The sequence below is a fragment of the Manihot esculenta genome, chromosome 6 (genome assembly GCF_001659605.2).
Source record: "Manihot esculenta cultivar AM560-2 chromosome 6, M.esculenta_v8, whole genome shotgun sequence".
Classification (NCBI taxonomy): domain Eukaryota; kingdom Viridiplantae; phylum Streptophyta; class Magnoliopsida; order Malpighiales; family Euphorbiaceae; genus Manihot; species Manihot esculenta.
This window is the reverse complement of record NC_035166.2, coordinates 29,105,364-29,122,397: the sequence shown is the minus strand read 5'-3', so window position 1 is coordinate 29,122,397 and position 17,034 is coordinate 29,105,364. Positions and strand designations below refer to the sequence as shown.

Here is a 17,034-nt window from a genome sequence, read left to right as displayed (position 1 = left end):
AACGAGCATTTTTTTCAAATCATGCAAAAATGGAGAAATATTTTCAAAAACATGCAGGATCCGAAAATATTTTCGGATTCTGTGTGTCAACGCAGCGTGTCAACGCAGCGTGTTCGCCAGTCATACTGGCGAACATGCTTGTTCGACACCCTTGGTGTCGAAGAAGGGAGAGTTTGACACCATAGGTGTCGAACTCTGCCTTGCTGAGCTTGTTCGCCACTATGAGTGGCGAACAAGCTCGTCCGGGCCACGGGAGCAGTGCAATCTGCTCCCGTGGCAAGCCAGCTTGGCGAAAAGAATTATTCGCCACTTAAAGTGACGGACAATTATGCTGCGTGGCATGTTCGCCACCTTGGATGACGAACATGCTCAAATATCAAAGCTTCGTGCATGCAGGGCCACATGCATGCCCCTACGTGCATGCAGGGTACAACCCTGCATCATCATCGGCACTATTTCAAAAAAAAAATTATTTTATTAAAATAATTTTAAAATAAAAAAATAAAATATATTAAATATTTTCAAAAAATATAAATTTTATTATCTCTTAATTTATATTTATTTTAAAAATATTAAATTTTATTTTTAACAGTGTAATAAATTTTAATTTTTTAAAAATAAATATATATATATATATATAATATTTTAATAATAAATAATTTTTTCATGCACTATTTAAATTTATAAAATATTTTAATTTTAAAATATATAAATTTATTAAATAATAGATTAGATAATTTAAATTTAAATATTATAACAATAATATTATTAAAAATTAATTTTATAATAAAATTAAAAATAAGTTATTAATTGATTGATGATTAAAAAATATATAATTTTAAGTATACAAAATAAATTTAATATTAATATATTTTAATTAATATCAATAAATATATTTTAATTTAGTATAAAATTTTATTAATTTTTCTAAATTTTTTAAATATATATTTATTTAAAAAATTTTATTTTTACAAGAATTTATTCGCCAGCATCGCTGGCGAACAAAATCCTGTGGAATCACATGCATGCAACTGCATGCATGTGATATAAAGAGAAAAGTAAACTTATTATTGTAAAAATAAAATTTTTAAAATAAATATATATTTAAAAAATTTAGAAAAATTAATAAAATTTTATATTAAATTAAAATATATTTATTGATATTAATTAAAATATATTAATATTAAATTTATTTTATATACTTAAAATTATATATTTTTTAATCATCAATTAATTAATAACTTATTTCTAATTTTATTATAAAATTAATTTTTAATAATATTATTGTTATAATATTTAAATTTAAATTATCTAATCTATTATTTAATGAATTTATATATTTTAAAATTAAAATATTTTATAAATTTAAATAGTGTATGAAAAAATTATTTATTATTAAAATATTATATATATATATTTTTATTTTTAAAAAATTAAAATTTATTATACTGTTAAAAATAAAATTTAATATTTTTAAAATAAATATAAATTAAGAGATAATAAAATTTATATTTGTTGAAAATATTTAATATATTTTATTTTTTTATTTTAAAATTATTTTAATAAAATAATTTTTTTTTGAAATAGTGCCGAATAGCAGGTGCAGGGACTGTACCCTGCATGCATACAGGGGCATGCATGTGGCCTGTTCGCCACTCAAGGTGGCGAACATGCCACGCAGCAGAATTGTTCGCCACTTAAAGTGGCGAACAATTCTTTCCGCCAAGCTGGCTTGCCACGGGAGCAGATTGCACTGCTCCCGTGGCCCGGACGAGCTTGTTCGCCACTCATAGTGGCGAACAAGCTCAGCAAGGCAGAGTTCGACACCCATGGTGTCGAACTCTCCCTTCTTCGACACCAAGGGTATCGAACAAGCGTGTTCGCCAGTATGACTGGCGAACGCAGCTGGTGTCAAACAAGCGTGTTCGCCAGTATGACTGGCGAACACGCTGCGTTGACACACAGAATCTGAAAATATTTTCGGATCCTGCATGTTTTTGAAAATATTTCTCCATTTTTGCATGATTTGAAAAAGTGCTCATAATAAAACTATTATCATATGAATACATTGTTTTTTTTTTTAACTCTCTGATTTTAGTTTACCTATTAATTGGTTTGAATTTATAAAATACAACACGTTTAAATTTATTATCAGAAGAGTTTTACAATATAATTTTTGATATTATATAATAATTATCTAAAATAGGCCGTGTATTCTCGTTATAAGATAGATTACGTGACAATAATATAATAAATTAATATGTAATTTTATCCATAAAAAAATCCAAATGAACATAGTACTCGGAATCAAGAAAGAAAAAAGAATTCGAACACTTTAGATTGATTTTAACACAAATCAAATTCAGATCGAATAAACTCGCCTCTCGATTTTAGGGTGAGATTCCATAAAAAAATTATTTTTAACAAGTACAATTCAATAGATTCTCTTTATACCTGCGATGATTTTTGACCAATTAACCAGTAAAGATTCACTATCAATGAGTCGACCACATTGCTATCCACTCCCTTACAAAATAAATGAAAAAAAAAGATAATATTATAAGTAAGGAAAAAAATAATATTATAAATAATATTTAGTTATTCTCCATTATTTAGTGACTTATCAAAATTTAATTTTGTGGTGTTTTAATATGATATTTTCTCCATACTTAATTAATTTATTAAAAAGATTTTATAGTGTTTCTAAAATTAGAATAATTTGATTATTTATATTTCTGATCACATTGGTTGGTTAGAGAATAATAAAGTAATTTTTATTTTATAATTTTATTTTTTAATCATATTGGTTGATTAAAAGTGTAGAAGAATAATCTTCGCTCTATAATTTTCGATTTTAATCATATTAATTAGTTAGATGTGTGCAGAACAATTTAAAAGATATTTTAGTCTTATTTTTATTTATATTTTTAAGCTCTATGATTATACATTAATTAGCATAGAGGATTGACCGCCATAAATGTACACACTTCACTTTCTCTATTTTATAGAATTAATCAATTACATGATAATTTTATTATTATTTTAATTTCAGTAATATCACTTTTATATTAATTTAATATAATTAAAATAAATAATTTAGAATATTTTAAAATCTAAAACGAGAAGAGGGAATTTTTTTAGTCGAAGAAAAGGGAGAAATTTCACCCTTACTAATTTAACTAATTATTATGCACATAAAGTCTTTAAGTGGAGCATGAGGAATTTTAGAAATACTTCTTCACATGCATATATATGTATTTAAAATATGGATATTATGAACTTATGAAAAAGCCAGTCGAGAAGATTGCTCCCGTGACGTGATCTTCAGCACACTCGCCGCGCGCCTCACTTCCAACTATTAACATCTACTTCTTAGCTGCAGCAGATCCAGCTTTCCTCCACGTGCATTCTGTGGCGCCCATTGCCCGAGGGCTACTCTCGTCATTTCATTTATCTGAACTCACTGGCCATAAACCTTCCAACTTTTTCGGCCTTCATTTTCAAAGTCCAGTTTTGGTAACCCACTCTACAGCCAAAATTCGCTGACGATTTTTCCAATGAAAACATGCCACGTTCCCTCTGAAGTCACTTCATTGGTTCTGTTTAGTCCACGTCACCAAAAATCTAGGGCGCAGTTTGGGCACTTTCCCACTTACCACTTGCCACGTGGACACTGCCATCGTTTTGTCCCGGCGCACTTTAGCGTGGTCCCTGAAATGAATGGGTCCAAGTGGGCCGGTGACTAGAAGACCTTTAGACGGACATTTCCACCGCAAAGGCGGCTTTAACGAAGCAGACACAGAAATCCACCCTCCGATCAAAATCCAACGGTCCAGATCAACCCAACGTCACTTCCCATATAAGAACCCACCCATCCAAACCACACCTGATGCATTTTCAGCAAAAACGCTTAAACTGAGAGCAGACCACCAAGATGGCGTCGCTAGCTCTCACATCCTCGTCTTCGTGCTCTCTTGCCTTTAATTGTCTTCCTTCTCTCAAGTCTCGCTCTCTCTCCCACATCAGATCCACTCCAAATCGCGTTCCTTTCCTCCCTAAACTCACTGCTAATTCCAGATTTCCTCTCTCCCATTCCTTCCTTCCAAAATTCTCCAAATCCAATGTCGCTACTGCAACCGCAATCTCTCAGAAGCGGAGAAATTTAAACTTAACGGTCAAAGCATCAGTCTCAGCATCATCACCTGCTTCTGCTTCTGCTTCTTCTTCTTCTACACAGCCATGGCAGGGCGCGGCTATCAAGCCATTACTTGCGTCAATTGCCACAGGTGTTATTCTCTGGTTCGTTCCGGTTCCATCTGGAGTCTCGCGGCCTGCTTGGCAACTACTTGCAATTTTTCTTGCCACTATTGTCGGCATCATCACGCAACCTTTACCTTTAGGTGCTGTTGCCTTGATGGGTTTAGGTGCTTCAGTACTCACCAAAACTTTAACTTTCTCCGCCGCATTTTCGGCTTTCGGCGATCCGATCCCGTGGTTAATTGCACTTGCTTTCTTTTTCGCTCGAGGATTTATTAAGACTGGACTTGGAAACAGAATAGCTTACCAATTCGTATCGCTTTTTGGATCTTCTTCGTTAGGTTTAGGTTACAGTCTCGTGTTTAGTGAAGCATTGTTAGCACCTGCAATTCCATCAGTTTCTGCTAGAGCGGGAGGGATCTTTTTACCATTGGTGAAATCATTGTGTGTTGCTTGTGGGAGCAATGTTGGCGATGGTACCGAGAATAAGCTTGGCTCGTGGTTAATGTTAACTTGTTTCCAAACATCGGTTATTTCTTCTTCGATGTTCTTGACTGCCATGGCAGCTAATCCTTTGAGTGCCAATTTGACATTGAGTACGATAAAGCAGACAATTGGATGGACAGATTGGGCTAAGGCGGCCTTTGTGCCTGGATTGGTGTCTTTGCTTGTTGTGCCTTTGCTCTTGTATATAATTTATCCGCCCACGGTGAAGACCAGCCCGGATGCGCCTAAGTTGGCTAGGGAGAAGTTGGAGAAGATGGGGCCAATGACTAAGAATGAGATCATTATGACTGGAACTTTGCTTCTTACGGTATACCTCTGTTTTATTTTTATTTTCAACTTTTGCGTTTCTGTTATTTGAATCTTACCTTTTCTTTTTCGACGCTAAGTTGCTAACTTTAGTTTGCATTGGTTATTGGTTTAAATAAAGTGCTATAACTAGTAGGTTGGCGTAATTGGGGTACAATGACAGTAGGCTGGTGTCCGTATACGTTCTTTATTTTGACTTGATGCTAGCTGGGCATTGCTTTACCCTTTCTTTATAGATTTTTGGAACTCGGTATGATATAATTGTGACATTCTAGTGTTATCTACTGCGCTTTTCTTGCTCATAAGAATTTCGTTATTTTTTGAACTTTTTTGCGTGCATCAAATAAGCTCAGAAACTCTGTTTTCCAACTTCTGAAATGGTAAGGAATATGGGCATTGATTTACTGCTAATTAAATTTTGTGTAGAAGGATTCAATGTATTGTGGATCTTAAATTTCTTGTTTTGTAAGAAGAAGAATGTTTAGAAGAGCTGGATATTCTGGGCACATTCATGTTCCATGCCAGAACATGTTTTCTTAGAGACTTAAGAGGGATTTGACCTAATCTGCAGTGTGGTATTGATGGTGGAATACTATGTAACATTGAACTATTCTGATAATTTGCTTTCCTGAAAGGCTTGCTCTTTTTTTTTTTTTTTTCTTTTTTTTTTCTTTTTTTTTTTCTGGTGACATTTGTTTCTCGCAATGGGACATTCGTGAATTTTAAATCTATTTTCAAGATATTGATTTGGAGTAATGAATGTCTGTGGTTGGGAAGTTCTATATTGGCAGCCAGCCCTTAGTAATGTTTGAACAATCAATTGGGCCCAGAGAATGGAACAGTATTAACTACCCACTTTACTTTGCGATTAAAAATAATTTTAAGCTATCTCCAGCATTGGGAAATAGAGTTGGCAATCATTTGCTTTTCCAATATACGGTTGCGGTTGAGTAATCAGGCTGAGCTTGACACTAGAGCCTTGGGTTTCTTTAGCTTTCATGTATGTTCATTCTTAATACAGACGGAATTTTAAAAATCTCCAAAAACCATAACCAGTTTCAAGGGGTTATTTGAATAGATTTTTGTGGACATTCTCATCAAAATCAATCTTTCTCGTATCCAAAGTAAGCATTTGGATTGGTGGGAACAAAAATCAATTTGTTTGATGCATGTTCTTGTGGTTGATATATGGTCATAAATGATTCGGATGGAATAAACTGCTTTCAGAATAGGCTAAATCTGCTCAGGATGATCTCTCACAAGAAGATCTTTGCAACTGGGGAAGTTCTGTTTCTTGTAACTTTAAAACTTATCATTTATGTCTATGCCAATTGCTTTGGTAAAAGCTATAATGTAGAGCTAACTTGATATATTCGTCAGATGTATTTTATGCATCTGCATTGACATGAATTCTATATGTTCCCATTTATGTTTTTAAGAACTTGCACTATGCTTCATGGAGTAATTTCTTCTTTTCTCCTTCTTTTTTTAATTCTCCTCCATTAAAAGGTGGGCCTCTGGATTTTCGGATCAAAGTTGAATGTGGATGCCGTTACTGCTGCTATTCTCGGATTGTCTGTCCTCCTTATCACTGGTGTAGTGACGTGGAAGGAGTGCTTAGCTGAATCAGTAGCCTGGGATACCCTCACATGGTTTGCTGCGCTCATTGCGATGGCTGGGTATCTCAATAAGTATGGTCTAATCTCTTGGTTCAGCCAAACTGTAGTTAAGGTTAGCGTTTCCTCTACTACTGGTTTCTTATGGTGCTTTGCCTTCATCAATTATGTCATGGATGGCTGCATTTATTATATATCTCAATCTTAGGGCTCTAAAGAAACAAATTTATGAATTTTCAAATAACATAGATTATGCACCGAGCCCTGTTAAAATTAGGTATAGGTTCACTGACAAAATATTTTTACTTTTCACAGTTTGTTGGTGGACTGGGACTTTCGTGGCAGCTATCTTTTGGCATTTTAGTTCTTCTCTATTTCTATTCTCACTACTTCTTTGCCAGTGGAGCAGCTCATATTGGTGCCATGTTTACAGCCTTCCTGTCTGTTGCCAGTGCTCTAGGTACTCCACCATATTTTGGAGCCATGGTACTATCATTTCTTTCCAACCTCATGGGTGGCCTTACACACTATGGCATTGGATCTGCGCCTGTTTTCTATGGGGCCAACTATGTGCCTCTTGCCAAATGGTGGGGTTATGGGTTCCTCATATCTGTTGTCAACATAATTATCTGGCTTGGAGTTGGAGGGGTATGGTGGAAGGCCATTGGTTTGTGGTAAAGGATGGTTCATGAAATCTGCCGACCCAAATTTTATGATTACTCTTGGATGGGTTTTTCTCTTTCTGGTTTCTGTCTAAATGAGAGATTGTTAGTTTTGTTACCGATTCTTTGTTAAAGAAATAATCTTCTGGTGGAGGATTTGGATGGAAAGGTTATATACACATACAGTCCGTTTTAGAGGTGAAATTATAATTTGTACCTGAAATTTTGACATGGCATTGCAAATTTGCAACCGCCTACAATTCATCATTTGTAACGCAGTGATTACTCATGTGCCTGAATATCCTTTTGCTCACTCTTACCTGTGGTTTGTGAAGAAAGTTTTACCGTGAAATAGTTTAAACTAACGAAATATAATGGTATATTATTTTTAATTTAATATTATAATTATATTTTAAATTTCATTTCTATATTACTTTGGGCTCTTGTATGTATTATTTATACGGTAAAATGGAATTAATTGTTAAATTTTATAAAAATGATAAATATGAACTAATAGATAAGATATTCTAAACGAAAATTTTATAAATTTTATATGATAATTTTGTATCATAAAAGATTTAGTTGACTCATGAAAGAATAAATTTTTTGTTATTATCCATCAATATAATATTTAAATTTTTTTTATAAATAAATTTTTTATGATTGAATGTTATCTCTCAATATTTTATTAATAAATTTCTTTAAAATATAATAAAATACTTTATTTATAAAAATATTTTAAATTTTCTTATTTCAATTCGTCATGTCAATTGGATCGTATCATATTATTTATTATATAAAAATATAAGTCCCATTTATTTTGAATTTAAATTCATAAATTTAATCAGTTAATATGAATTTAATAACAATCATTTTTAAAATCACTATTAACTTTTTTTTTTTTTCTAAAATCCCCTTAAAATTTTAGGAAAAGTTCTTTTATGAGTATTTTTACAATAAATATTTTTCTATAAGCTAATTTAGAAATTTTGTTTCTTTGGGATATTTTTTGAAGAGTTTCCATTTTAACTTTGTTTGGAAAAATATTCTATTGATAAATCTAAAAGTCAGAAAAAGAAATTAAAACGAAATTTTTGAACAAATAATTTTTTTATTAAAAGTTAGTGATGATTATTTCTAGATGTACATGAGCATTTTAAAATTTTAACTATTTAATTTAAAAGAGATGTACTTTCAAAATAATTAATAAAGCGGTGAAATGATGATATTTAGTTAATATTAAATAATATAAATTATTATATATTATAAATCTAATTAATATAATATAATATAATTTTAGAATTATAAATCTAATTAATACAATATAATTTAAAATTATAAATCTACGGATTGACGAGACATATATAAGAATTTTCATAATTTCTGTTAGATTTTTCCTCTCTTTAAAATATTTATGAACAAATTATAAATTATAATAATAAATAATTATTTTTATTAATCAAGATACAAATTAATTAATTATCCATGGTTAAGTCTACATTAAAATTTAAAATTTACTTGAAAGTAGTAAATTTAAATTAAATTATAGTATTAAGTAATAATTTAACTAAATTATTAAATTAATTAAATTATAGTATTAAGGACTCCTACTAAAGCTAACTTGTGACGAAAATATGTTTATATTAACATAACATCCTAATTTTTGGATAAATAATATTTTTGTGTAATTACTGAAATAAGAACAAAATTTACAAAAGTTTGAGGATTAATTTTAAATCAATATTGGAATAAGATTTTTGAAGTTTTGGACGTTAGGTAAAGTTTTAAAGAGTTAAAGGACTAAATGAAAGTATAAAAAAGTTTATAGGATTAAATGGTAATTTTATAATTTAAAATAAAAAAGGAAACGCCGCAATCGGTGCAGAAGCGGTTTGTTCGCAAATTTAAGAAGGAAAATGAGACCAGAAAGGAAAGAAGAAAAAAAAGGAAATAAAAGAAAGGAAAGAGGGAAAATAAGACCAGAAAGGAAAGAGGGAAAATGGGAGGAAAAGGAAGGAGCAGGAGGAGAAGAAAGTTTAACTAATTTTTCATCATTGATCTTATGATATTGATTCTAAGTTAGATATTAGGAAGTGGTCTGCTAGTTAGGATTTAGTAAATTTAATAAAATTCTTAATAAAATATTTATTTTCAATAGGAACTTTATAAAATTTTCATTTACACCCATATATATATTTTTTAAAAAAATTATTAAAAATATAATTTTATAGAACTTATATATATATATCCTTATATTAAAATCTTTTAATTTTTATATTTACTTATAGTTATTTCAAAATTTAATTTTCAATTGACACTTGAAATTTTTATACTCAAGTACTAGTCGAGTGAGTGAGTGGAAGCTGGAATTGGCATGAAGTCAGCAGGACACATTCACGATCACAAAAATTAGAATATGAATTTGGAATCCGACGCGGACCACAATTTGCATAAATTACTGCCAACTGCGCATATTTGTGGCCAACTTGGATTGTGGAAGCTTAATATGGTTTATTATCTATAACGATATTTTATTTATAAGTGTTTAAATCATGAAGTGGAGTGAGCTAATGCTGCTGCAACTTAATACCCTGAGAATGGATACCCAAATCAAACATAGTATATTCAAGAAGTAGCCACCAGCCAGCCAAAGTTCCAAACTCCATAACTCTAATTAAAATGGAAAAGGAAAACCACCATAATTTGAAGTGGGCATCTATACTAGACGACAGAGATGAGAGTTTTGCTTTAATTTTTATAAAAACTTTACCTTTCAAATGGAACAGATAAAGTGCATAGTCTTTATTGTATTAGTTACTTCACGCGTATCTTTCTTTATCTAATCAAAACCAAAATCAAAACCGACATGGCCAACCAGCCGTTTCAAATTCTCTAGATTTGAGCTCCGGTCTGTCCTGAAAACAAAATCTGAATCACTATTCAGGACGGGAGTGGATGGTTCCTCTCATGTGATTGTGACTAAAGAGTTTGGACAATTAATTTTAAAACTGCTACAAGCTACCGAGCCAGCGGGAGCCACCTGGCTGGCTCCGTGCATGCATCCAGTGAAACCGTTGACGAGTTTAGTGGAAAAGGAATGGTTTTCCTGAATTGATACTGACAATACCCCTTCTCTTTTGTGTTCAAAATTTTTTCTCGAAATTCTGTGTTCAAATTCAATTGGAAATAAAACTTCTTTTATGTTGTTCTTTTAATATTAATCACACTTTAGAGCCCAACTTGTGGCCTTAAAAAGCTTTTATTCTGGACAAGGACAAATCCCCATCCCTCTCTCTCTCACTCTAAGAAGCATGCAACTGAGTTCCCTGCATACCCACATCTTCAGCTTTCGATGGGAACGAGGGGTCCCCTCTTCAATATTTGCTCTTTTGAAGTTTTGAGTTTGGTGGGTCTTTGTTAGCTTTGCAATGGGTCTTTAACAAAACTATGAAATGCGTTACCATTCTCTTGAAATGTTTCATTGCATCATTTTATTTTCCAGTCTTTGATTTAGGTGTATTCCTGTGCTTTTTGGTCTTCTTTTGGGATTCCAATAAGTCTTTTGTCTAATATGTGTGTCTATATTTTTCTATGGCGTTCTTGGAAAGCAGAAGCGAGCTGCTTTTTCTTTTGCTTTCGTCAGTGAATTCAAGTATTGAGGCGTCAGAGGTGGTTAAAGTCCAATCCTGAGTTAATAACCTTGGAGAGAAATTTCTTGGGCGCTTCCCTTGAGAGTGAGTTGTACTGCTATTTCTCTCGACTTTGAATTCAATCTATCAATCGGGTAGAAATTTCAAATTTTGAATAATTATTTATGGTCCTGACGTCGCATTTTGCATTATGATTCTCCTTTAATCTTGCTAGTCGGTACTTGGGCTTCTGGGCAGTAAGGCAATCTATATATACATATGTATCAGTTGTAGAATCTGCAGGTTGTGGAGTTTAATTTTTGGTGTTCTCACTGTATCACCACTGGCTTATTCAGGTTCCTAGAAAAGATAATTTGGTGGTTTGGCTGTTCCAATGATCGATGTGGCTCAGGGAGATGATCCATCCATGGAGAAGAAGAGAACACCCGCATGCATTTTCTTTAATGATTTCAGGTATTCTTTCGATAAATTTGATTTTTTTTTTTTAACAATTTATTACATTTTAAATGTTGCCAACCGACCACCTTTATCTTTTTAAGAAGCTTTTAGGAGTTTAACGTTTGATTCTTTAATGATATGAGCAGACATGTACTTAAACTGGATGAACTTGGGTTAGAAATAGCACGTATAGCATTGCCTGCGGCGCTGGCTTTGACAGCAGACCCTATTGCCTCTCTGGTGGACACAGCGTTTATTGGCCAAATAGGTACTTGTTTTCTTTGTATGTTCATTCTGGATCCGCATCTGCTGTAAATTCTATTTCTTGTATTTGCTTCTTTTTGGGTCTGATTCAGATTGTATATATTTGAATTCTTGATTAGCCAAATGAGGTTTTGGATTGTGCTCATGCTTAATGAAATGTGCATATACTCTTAATGAACACTGCTCAAATGACTAAGTTAGAGTCCCATAATTTTATCAGTATTGTTTAATCCTACTGCCTGTTGAGCCTTTTGTTTGCTTCCGTCTACATTTACTAACTTAAATCAATGATATGAGTGCCTTTGTGCTATCTGGCTGGCCCATTCTTTGCATTGCCCTTGTTAATTTCTACCATATGTTTTTATTTCACTGTGCTGGAGAAGATTTATATGTCAGTGTTCTTTCTTTTAATCTTTATTTCTTGTAAATGGTAAAGGGGCTAACCTCTAATGTATGTATATGATTCATTCAGGTCCAGTAGAGCTAGCTGCTGTTGGAGTTTCTATTGCTCTATTCAATCAAGTATCAAGAATTGCAATATTCCCACTTGTCAGTATCACAACTTCTTTTGTTGCTGAAGAGGATACAATTGGAAAAGTGAGTACTGAAGCACAAGAGAGTGAATCCTTGGAGGCAGGTTCGCTTGTAAACAGCGAAAGTAAAGAGTTGATACCACAAAATGGTACTACAAACCATATTCCACTCTCTTCACTTTCTGTTTATGATAGACCCCATCAAGTGGAATTTGCAAAATGCAGCACACTAAAAATCTTTGTTCTATCTTCTTTTTCCTTGTTGATAAAATTTGTACGTAGTTTGTTAATTCTTTTTGTTTCATCATATTCTATCAGGAAAATCACTCATTACCAGCTTTGATATTGCTAAGATTGAGAATGAAAGAAGACACATCCCCTCTGCCTCATCTGCAGTGGTTATTGGTGCCATCCTTGGCTTTATCCAAGCTATATTCCTCATATCTGGAGCAAAACCATTGTTGAACTTCATGGGAGTTGGTTCTGTAAGTGCTCTTTTTTTTTTTTAAAAAAAAAAGGTTGAACGTTCAAGTTATATTTTCTAGATTATCAGGATTGGTTGCTTTAAAAAGATAACCTTGATAATTTTTTTTCCCTGCAGGATTCACCTATGCTAATCCCTGCACAGCAATATCTGACATTGAGGTCGCTTGGAGCCCCTGCAGTTCTCCTTTCCTTGGCCATGCAAGGGGTCTTCCGGGGATTTAAAGATACAAAGACTCCTTTATATGCCACTGGTATGCATTATGGGATTTCATTAGTTCTATTTGTACAACATTTTTCAACATACTAGAAGTTGACATGTTTTGGCTCTTTCAATCATTTGTTATTGCATATCATTCTAATTCTCGTGCTTATCTGATCTTATCTATAGTGGCTGGAGATGTAACAAACATAATTTTAGACCCCCTATTTATGTTTGTTTTCCGTTTGGGAGTTAGTGGTGCGGCCATTGCTCATGTTATATCCCAGTAAGTTATATTCATCTACTGGCCACTTATTTTTTGGATGGCACATTTTCTTCTCTTTATTGTGCTCTAGAATACTGAAAGTTTGAAATATTTTATCAGTTCTTCTGTCTTATTCTTTCAATACATGGTGATTTCAGATATCTGATTTCAATTATACTTTTGCGGAGATTAATGGAACAAGTTGATCTCTTACCTCCTAGTGCCAAAAATTTGCAATTCAGTAAATTTCTTAAAAATGGTAAGATTCCCTCCTTCCCCCTCTGCTCTGCTTTCATTAACTGTTCAATTGTACTATTGTTCCCGCTCCTAGCCTTGTATTTGGCAAGGTATCTCAGCAGCATGCTACAGGTGTCACCATGCATATTATCATCAAAACGATAATGAAAATTAAAGCCCAAAATTTACACTTAGCAATGGTCTAGTTGTTTCCTTAACTGTGAGGTATTATAAAAATGGGAGAGATGTGCAACATCTTCATGTTGTTATTTTATTGGCTTCTAATGAGTTAACAACTATCCGTAAAGCACATGACTCAAAGTAATATTACTTGCAGATAGTAATTTGTAGAATAATTATCTGATAAAATGTTTTGAATTCTAGAATGTTGTTTGTAGTTCCCTTTGACAATTTCTGTAGTTAGAAATATTATAATATATACCATTTCTTTGTGAGAAATGGAAGACAAATTTTGTGCGCTAAAAAAAAGGGTGCAGATTTACTGATAGAAAGACGTTAACATTTTTTTTTTCCTGCACTTGACCTCCAGGTTTTCTATTACTAATGAGGGTCGTAGCTGTCACATTCTGTGTTACACTTTCCGCATCATTAGCTGCACGGCAAGGATCAACATCCATGGCTGCTTTTCAGGTCTGCCTGCAGGTTTGGCTGACCACATCTCTTCTGGCTGATGCATTGGCTGTTGCAGGCCAGGTTAGTTGGTTTCCCTAGTTCAGCTCAGCAGCAACTGAAACTACAGAAAATGATTATTTACATTCTCATTTTCTCAATTGTGATTTCTAGTCGAGTGAAAAAAAAAAAGTGAAGAACAGTCATCAGCTTCCAGATTCCAGTTTTTCTGAATAGTACTGAATTTACTTTTTGTGTTCTAATTTTACTTGGACAATCAGGCAATACTTGCAAGTGCCTTTGCCAAAAGGGACTATGACAAGGCAACAGCCACAGCATCTCGAATATTGCAGGTGCAAATTAAAAATGTCAGAAAAATGAAATGAATTCTGATGAAGTATATGACTTCCCCTAAAAGTTGGTGATGAATGTGACTGCAGTTGGGATTGCTTCTGGGATTGATGCTGGCTGTTGTACTTGGAATTGGATTAAGTTTTGGGGCAAGATTATTCACGACTGATGTCAATGTCCTCCACATGATTAGCATAGGCATTCCGGTATTTCTCCTTTCTGAGAATATATGCTGAACATGTACCCCTTTCATTCTGCTCAATTTCCCAAATAACATGGGATCTAATGCCTCTTTTCCTTTAATATTAGTTCGTCGCAGGTACTCAGCCCATCAATGCCTTGGCATTTGTATTTGACGGAGTCAACTTTGGAGCTTCTGATTTTGCTTACTCTGCTTACTCCATGGCAAGTGTGTGGACTTCTATAATTAATATGGAATTATGACTGTTTTTAGAATGTCGAAATCATTTTCTGAATAATAGATATCGACTGCTGGAATGACATGTCTTGGTTAAATAGAGCTGAAAAATATCCTGATAAAGGTTGGCTTCTTTATGGTGACATAAAATGCAAATGCAAGTGTTTTCATCTAAGGATGAACTTTTTAGGGCCACCAATTGAGAAAAATTCTGAAACGGTTTTTGGATTTGGGATTGAAATTGTGTTCAGGAATCAACTTACCTTCTTTTTATCTTTGCCTGATGAATGAAACACAAAGTATTTTGTGGTTGCTTAATTTAACATCCCATGTTTATCAAACTCTTGGAAAATTTAGCTTGACATTATTCCTATCCAGGTGGTGGTGGCCATTGTTAGCATCCTATGTTTAGTTTTTCTCTCCTCCAGTTATAAGTTCATTGGCATCTGGGTTGCTTTGGGCATATATATGAGTCTTCGTGCATCCGCGGGCTTTTGGAGGTTATCCTTTGATCTCTGTTACCAGAACTTTCCATCTCCACTAAATTTTTGGAATATCAACCTAATAACTGCTCTGTTCTGTCACTTCTATATTCTTTAAACTTCATTTTTAAAGTTCGTTGTTAAGCTTGAGCACCTTTTGCAGGATAGGGACTAGAACGGGACCCTGGAAGTTTATCAGGATGTCTTAGCCGCTTGTTTATTGTTTTAGCCATTATTTTCTTCTCATCATGAATACCAATAGCATACCTCAGGTTGTGTAAGGATTTTCTTCTGTTGTTTCCTTTAAGTTTAAATCTCAAAATATTATGCCTTCCCATCTCTGTAAAGCTTGATGACTTTCACTTAAATTCATGTAAAGCGATGGAAATATAGAAAAAAGGAAGAAAAAAAAAAATCCTTGTGCTTATCCGTAGTTGATCTATAAGTGGGCTTTTTGCCAAATTAAGTATAGGGTAAGAATTATTTGTGAATTTAAGTTTGGAGAAAAATTATTTATAAATTTTGGGGTTAGACTGGCAGGTGGCAGCCGAAAAGAGAGTCGGGCGTCTATTTGACGGGCGTCAAAACCTGGTCCCATTCTAACTGGTGCATTATTTATTTATGTTTTATTTTTTATTTATTAAAATATTATAATTATATTAATTAATTAATATATGAGTGTATAAATATTTAAAATTATAAAAATTAAATTTATTTTTATTGGACATAATCACAAAATAATGTTAATGTCCTAATATTTTGGAGAGTTATGAAATATATTATTATATGATTTGATAATCGCCGGACTTCTCTCACTTTAGGGGAGGCTAAATCCGAAAAAATGAAATAGGTCTAAGGTATCAAAAATTCACTTCATTTAATCGGTTCAGCATCTTCGGTCCTGACCCAGATAAATACGGGGGCAGATCGGACCGTCCGCGAGTTCGGATCCAACACGAGGAGTCACCAAGTACCTGACCCAGACAAACACGGGGGCAGATCGAGCCGCCCGCGAGTTCGGGTCCAGCATGAGAAGTCCAGCTCGGTGATGTGACTTGAAGAAGGACAGTAAGTCCAGTCAATTCGCAGCTCTGCCCGTATGTGCGCTGGAGTAATTAAATGGTCGCTTGACGTGAAGAGGGATTTTAACACTTTCGTGTGTATGGACCTAGATAATAGGGAGCAGAGAGGCCGTTAGACGTAACTAGTAGATAAAGAAAAAAAAATAAAGGGAAAAAAATACCTTTCTCTCTGTCTAAGCTTGCATGACTAATATAAACTCCATTATTTTGTATTTCAAAATATTATGATTAAATATATAAAAGATTAATAGTATTATTCAACTACAGTATTATTATATTAATTTATTAAAATATAATATAAAAAATTTATTATAATAAAAAGTATAATATAAATAAAATTATTAAATTAACATTATATAAAAATAATACATTAATTAATTAATATAATTATAATATTTTAATAATTAAAAAAATTAAATTATAATTTGACCACTTATAAATAAATAATAAAATAAAAAAATAAATAATAAAAAAAAATGCCCGGCACTGCGCTGTGTCTTTATTTTTTTAATTATTAATATATTATAATAAAATATTTACATTATATTAATTTAATAATATTATTTATATTATATTTTTATAATAATAAATATTTTTATATTTTAATATATTAATATTTAATAAATTTTATTATTAATTTTTAAATAAAAA

The 17,034-nt window shown here is 32.7% G+C and overlaps 2 protein-coding genes across 5 annotated transcripts; both read left to right on the top strand.

Moving 5' to 3' along the window:
* Positions 1–3,880: 3,880 nt before the first annotated feature.
* On the top strand, positions 3,881–7,661 carry LOC110617703 (dicarboxylate transporter 1, chloroplastic). Its single transcript, XM_021760664.2, has 3 exons — positions 3,881–5,071; positions 6,580–6,801; positions 7,002–7,661. Exons 1-3 carry the CDS (start codon positions 3,935–3,937, stop codon positions 7,362–7,364), a joined length of 1,722 nt encoding a protein of 573 aa, XP_021616356.1. The 5' UTR covers positions 3,881–3,934; the 3' UTR covers positions 7,365–7,661.
* Positions 7,662–10,464: 2,803 nt separating this feature from the next.
* Positions 10,465–15,860, top strand: LOC110616479 (protein DETOXIFICATION 42). 4 transcript variants are annotated; one of them, XR_002488196.2, is made up of 16 exons: positions 10,465–10,754; positions 10,960–11,082; positions 11,334–11,451; positions 11,583–11,704; positions 12,173–12,382; positions 12,552–12,718; positions 12,835–12,970; positions 13,108–13,204; positions 13,342–13,442; positions 13,971–14,134; positions 14,332–14,403; positions 14,491–14,607; positions 14,711–14,806; positions 15,198–15,319; positions 15,465–15,573; positions 15,842–15,860. XR_002488196.2 is itself a non-coding variant. In XM_021758845.2 (15 exons), the coding sequence occupies exons 3-15, from the start codon at positions 11,372–11,374 to the stop codon at positions 15,508–15,510; spliced, it is 1,530 nt and encodes a 509-aa protein (XP_021614537.1). In that variant the 5' UTR covers positions 10,465–10,754; positions 10,960–11,082; positions 11,334–11,371; the 3' UTR covers positions 15,511–15,734. The 4 variants fall into 4 exon arrangements, 2 of the variants coding, with proteins under 2 accessions (XP_021614537.1, XP_043813853.1); XR_006351081.1 differs by lacking the exon at positions 15,842–15,860 and having other exon boundaries at positions 14,711–14,810; positions 15,465–15,734; XM_021758845.2 differs by lacking the exon at positions 15,842–15,860 and having other exon boundaries at positions 15,465–15,734.
* Positions 15,861–17,034: the final 1,174 nt, after the last annotated feature.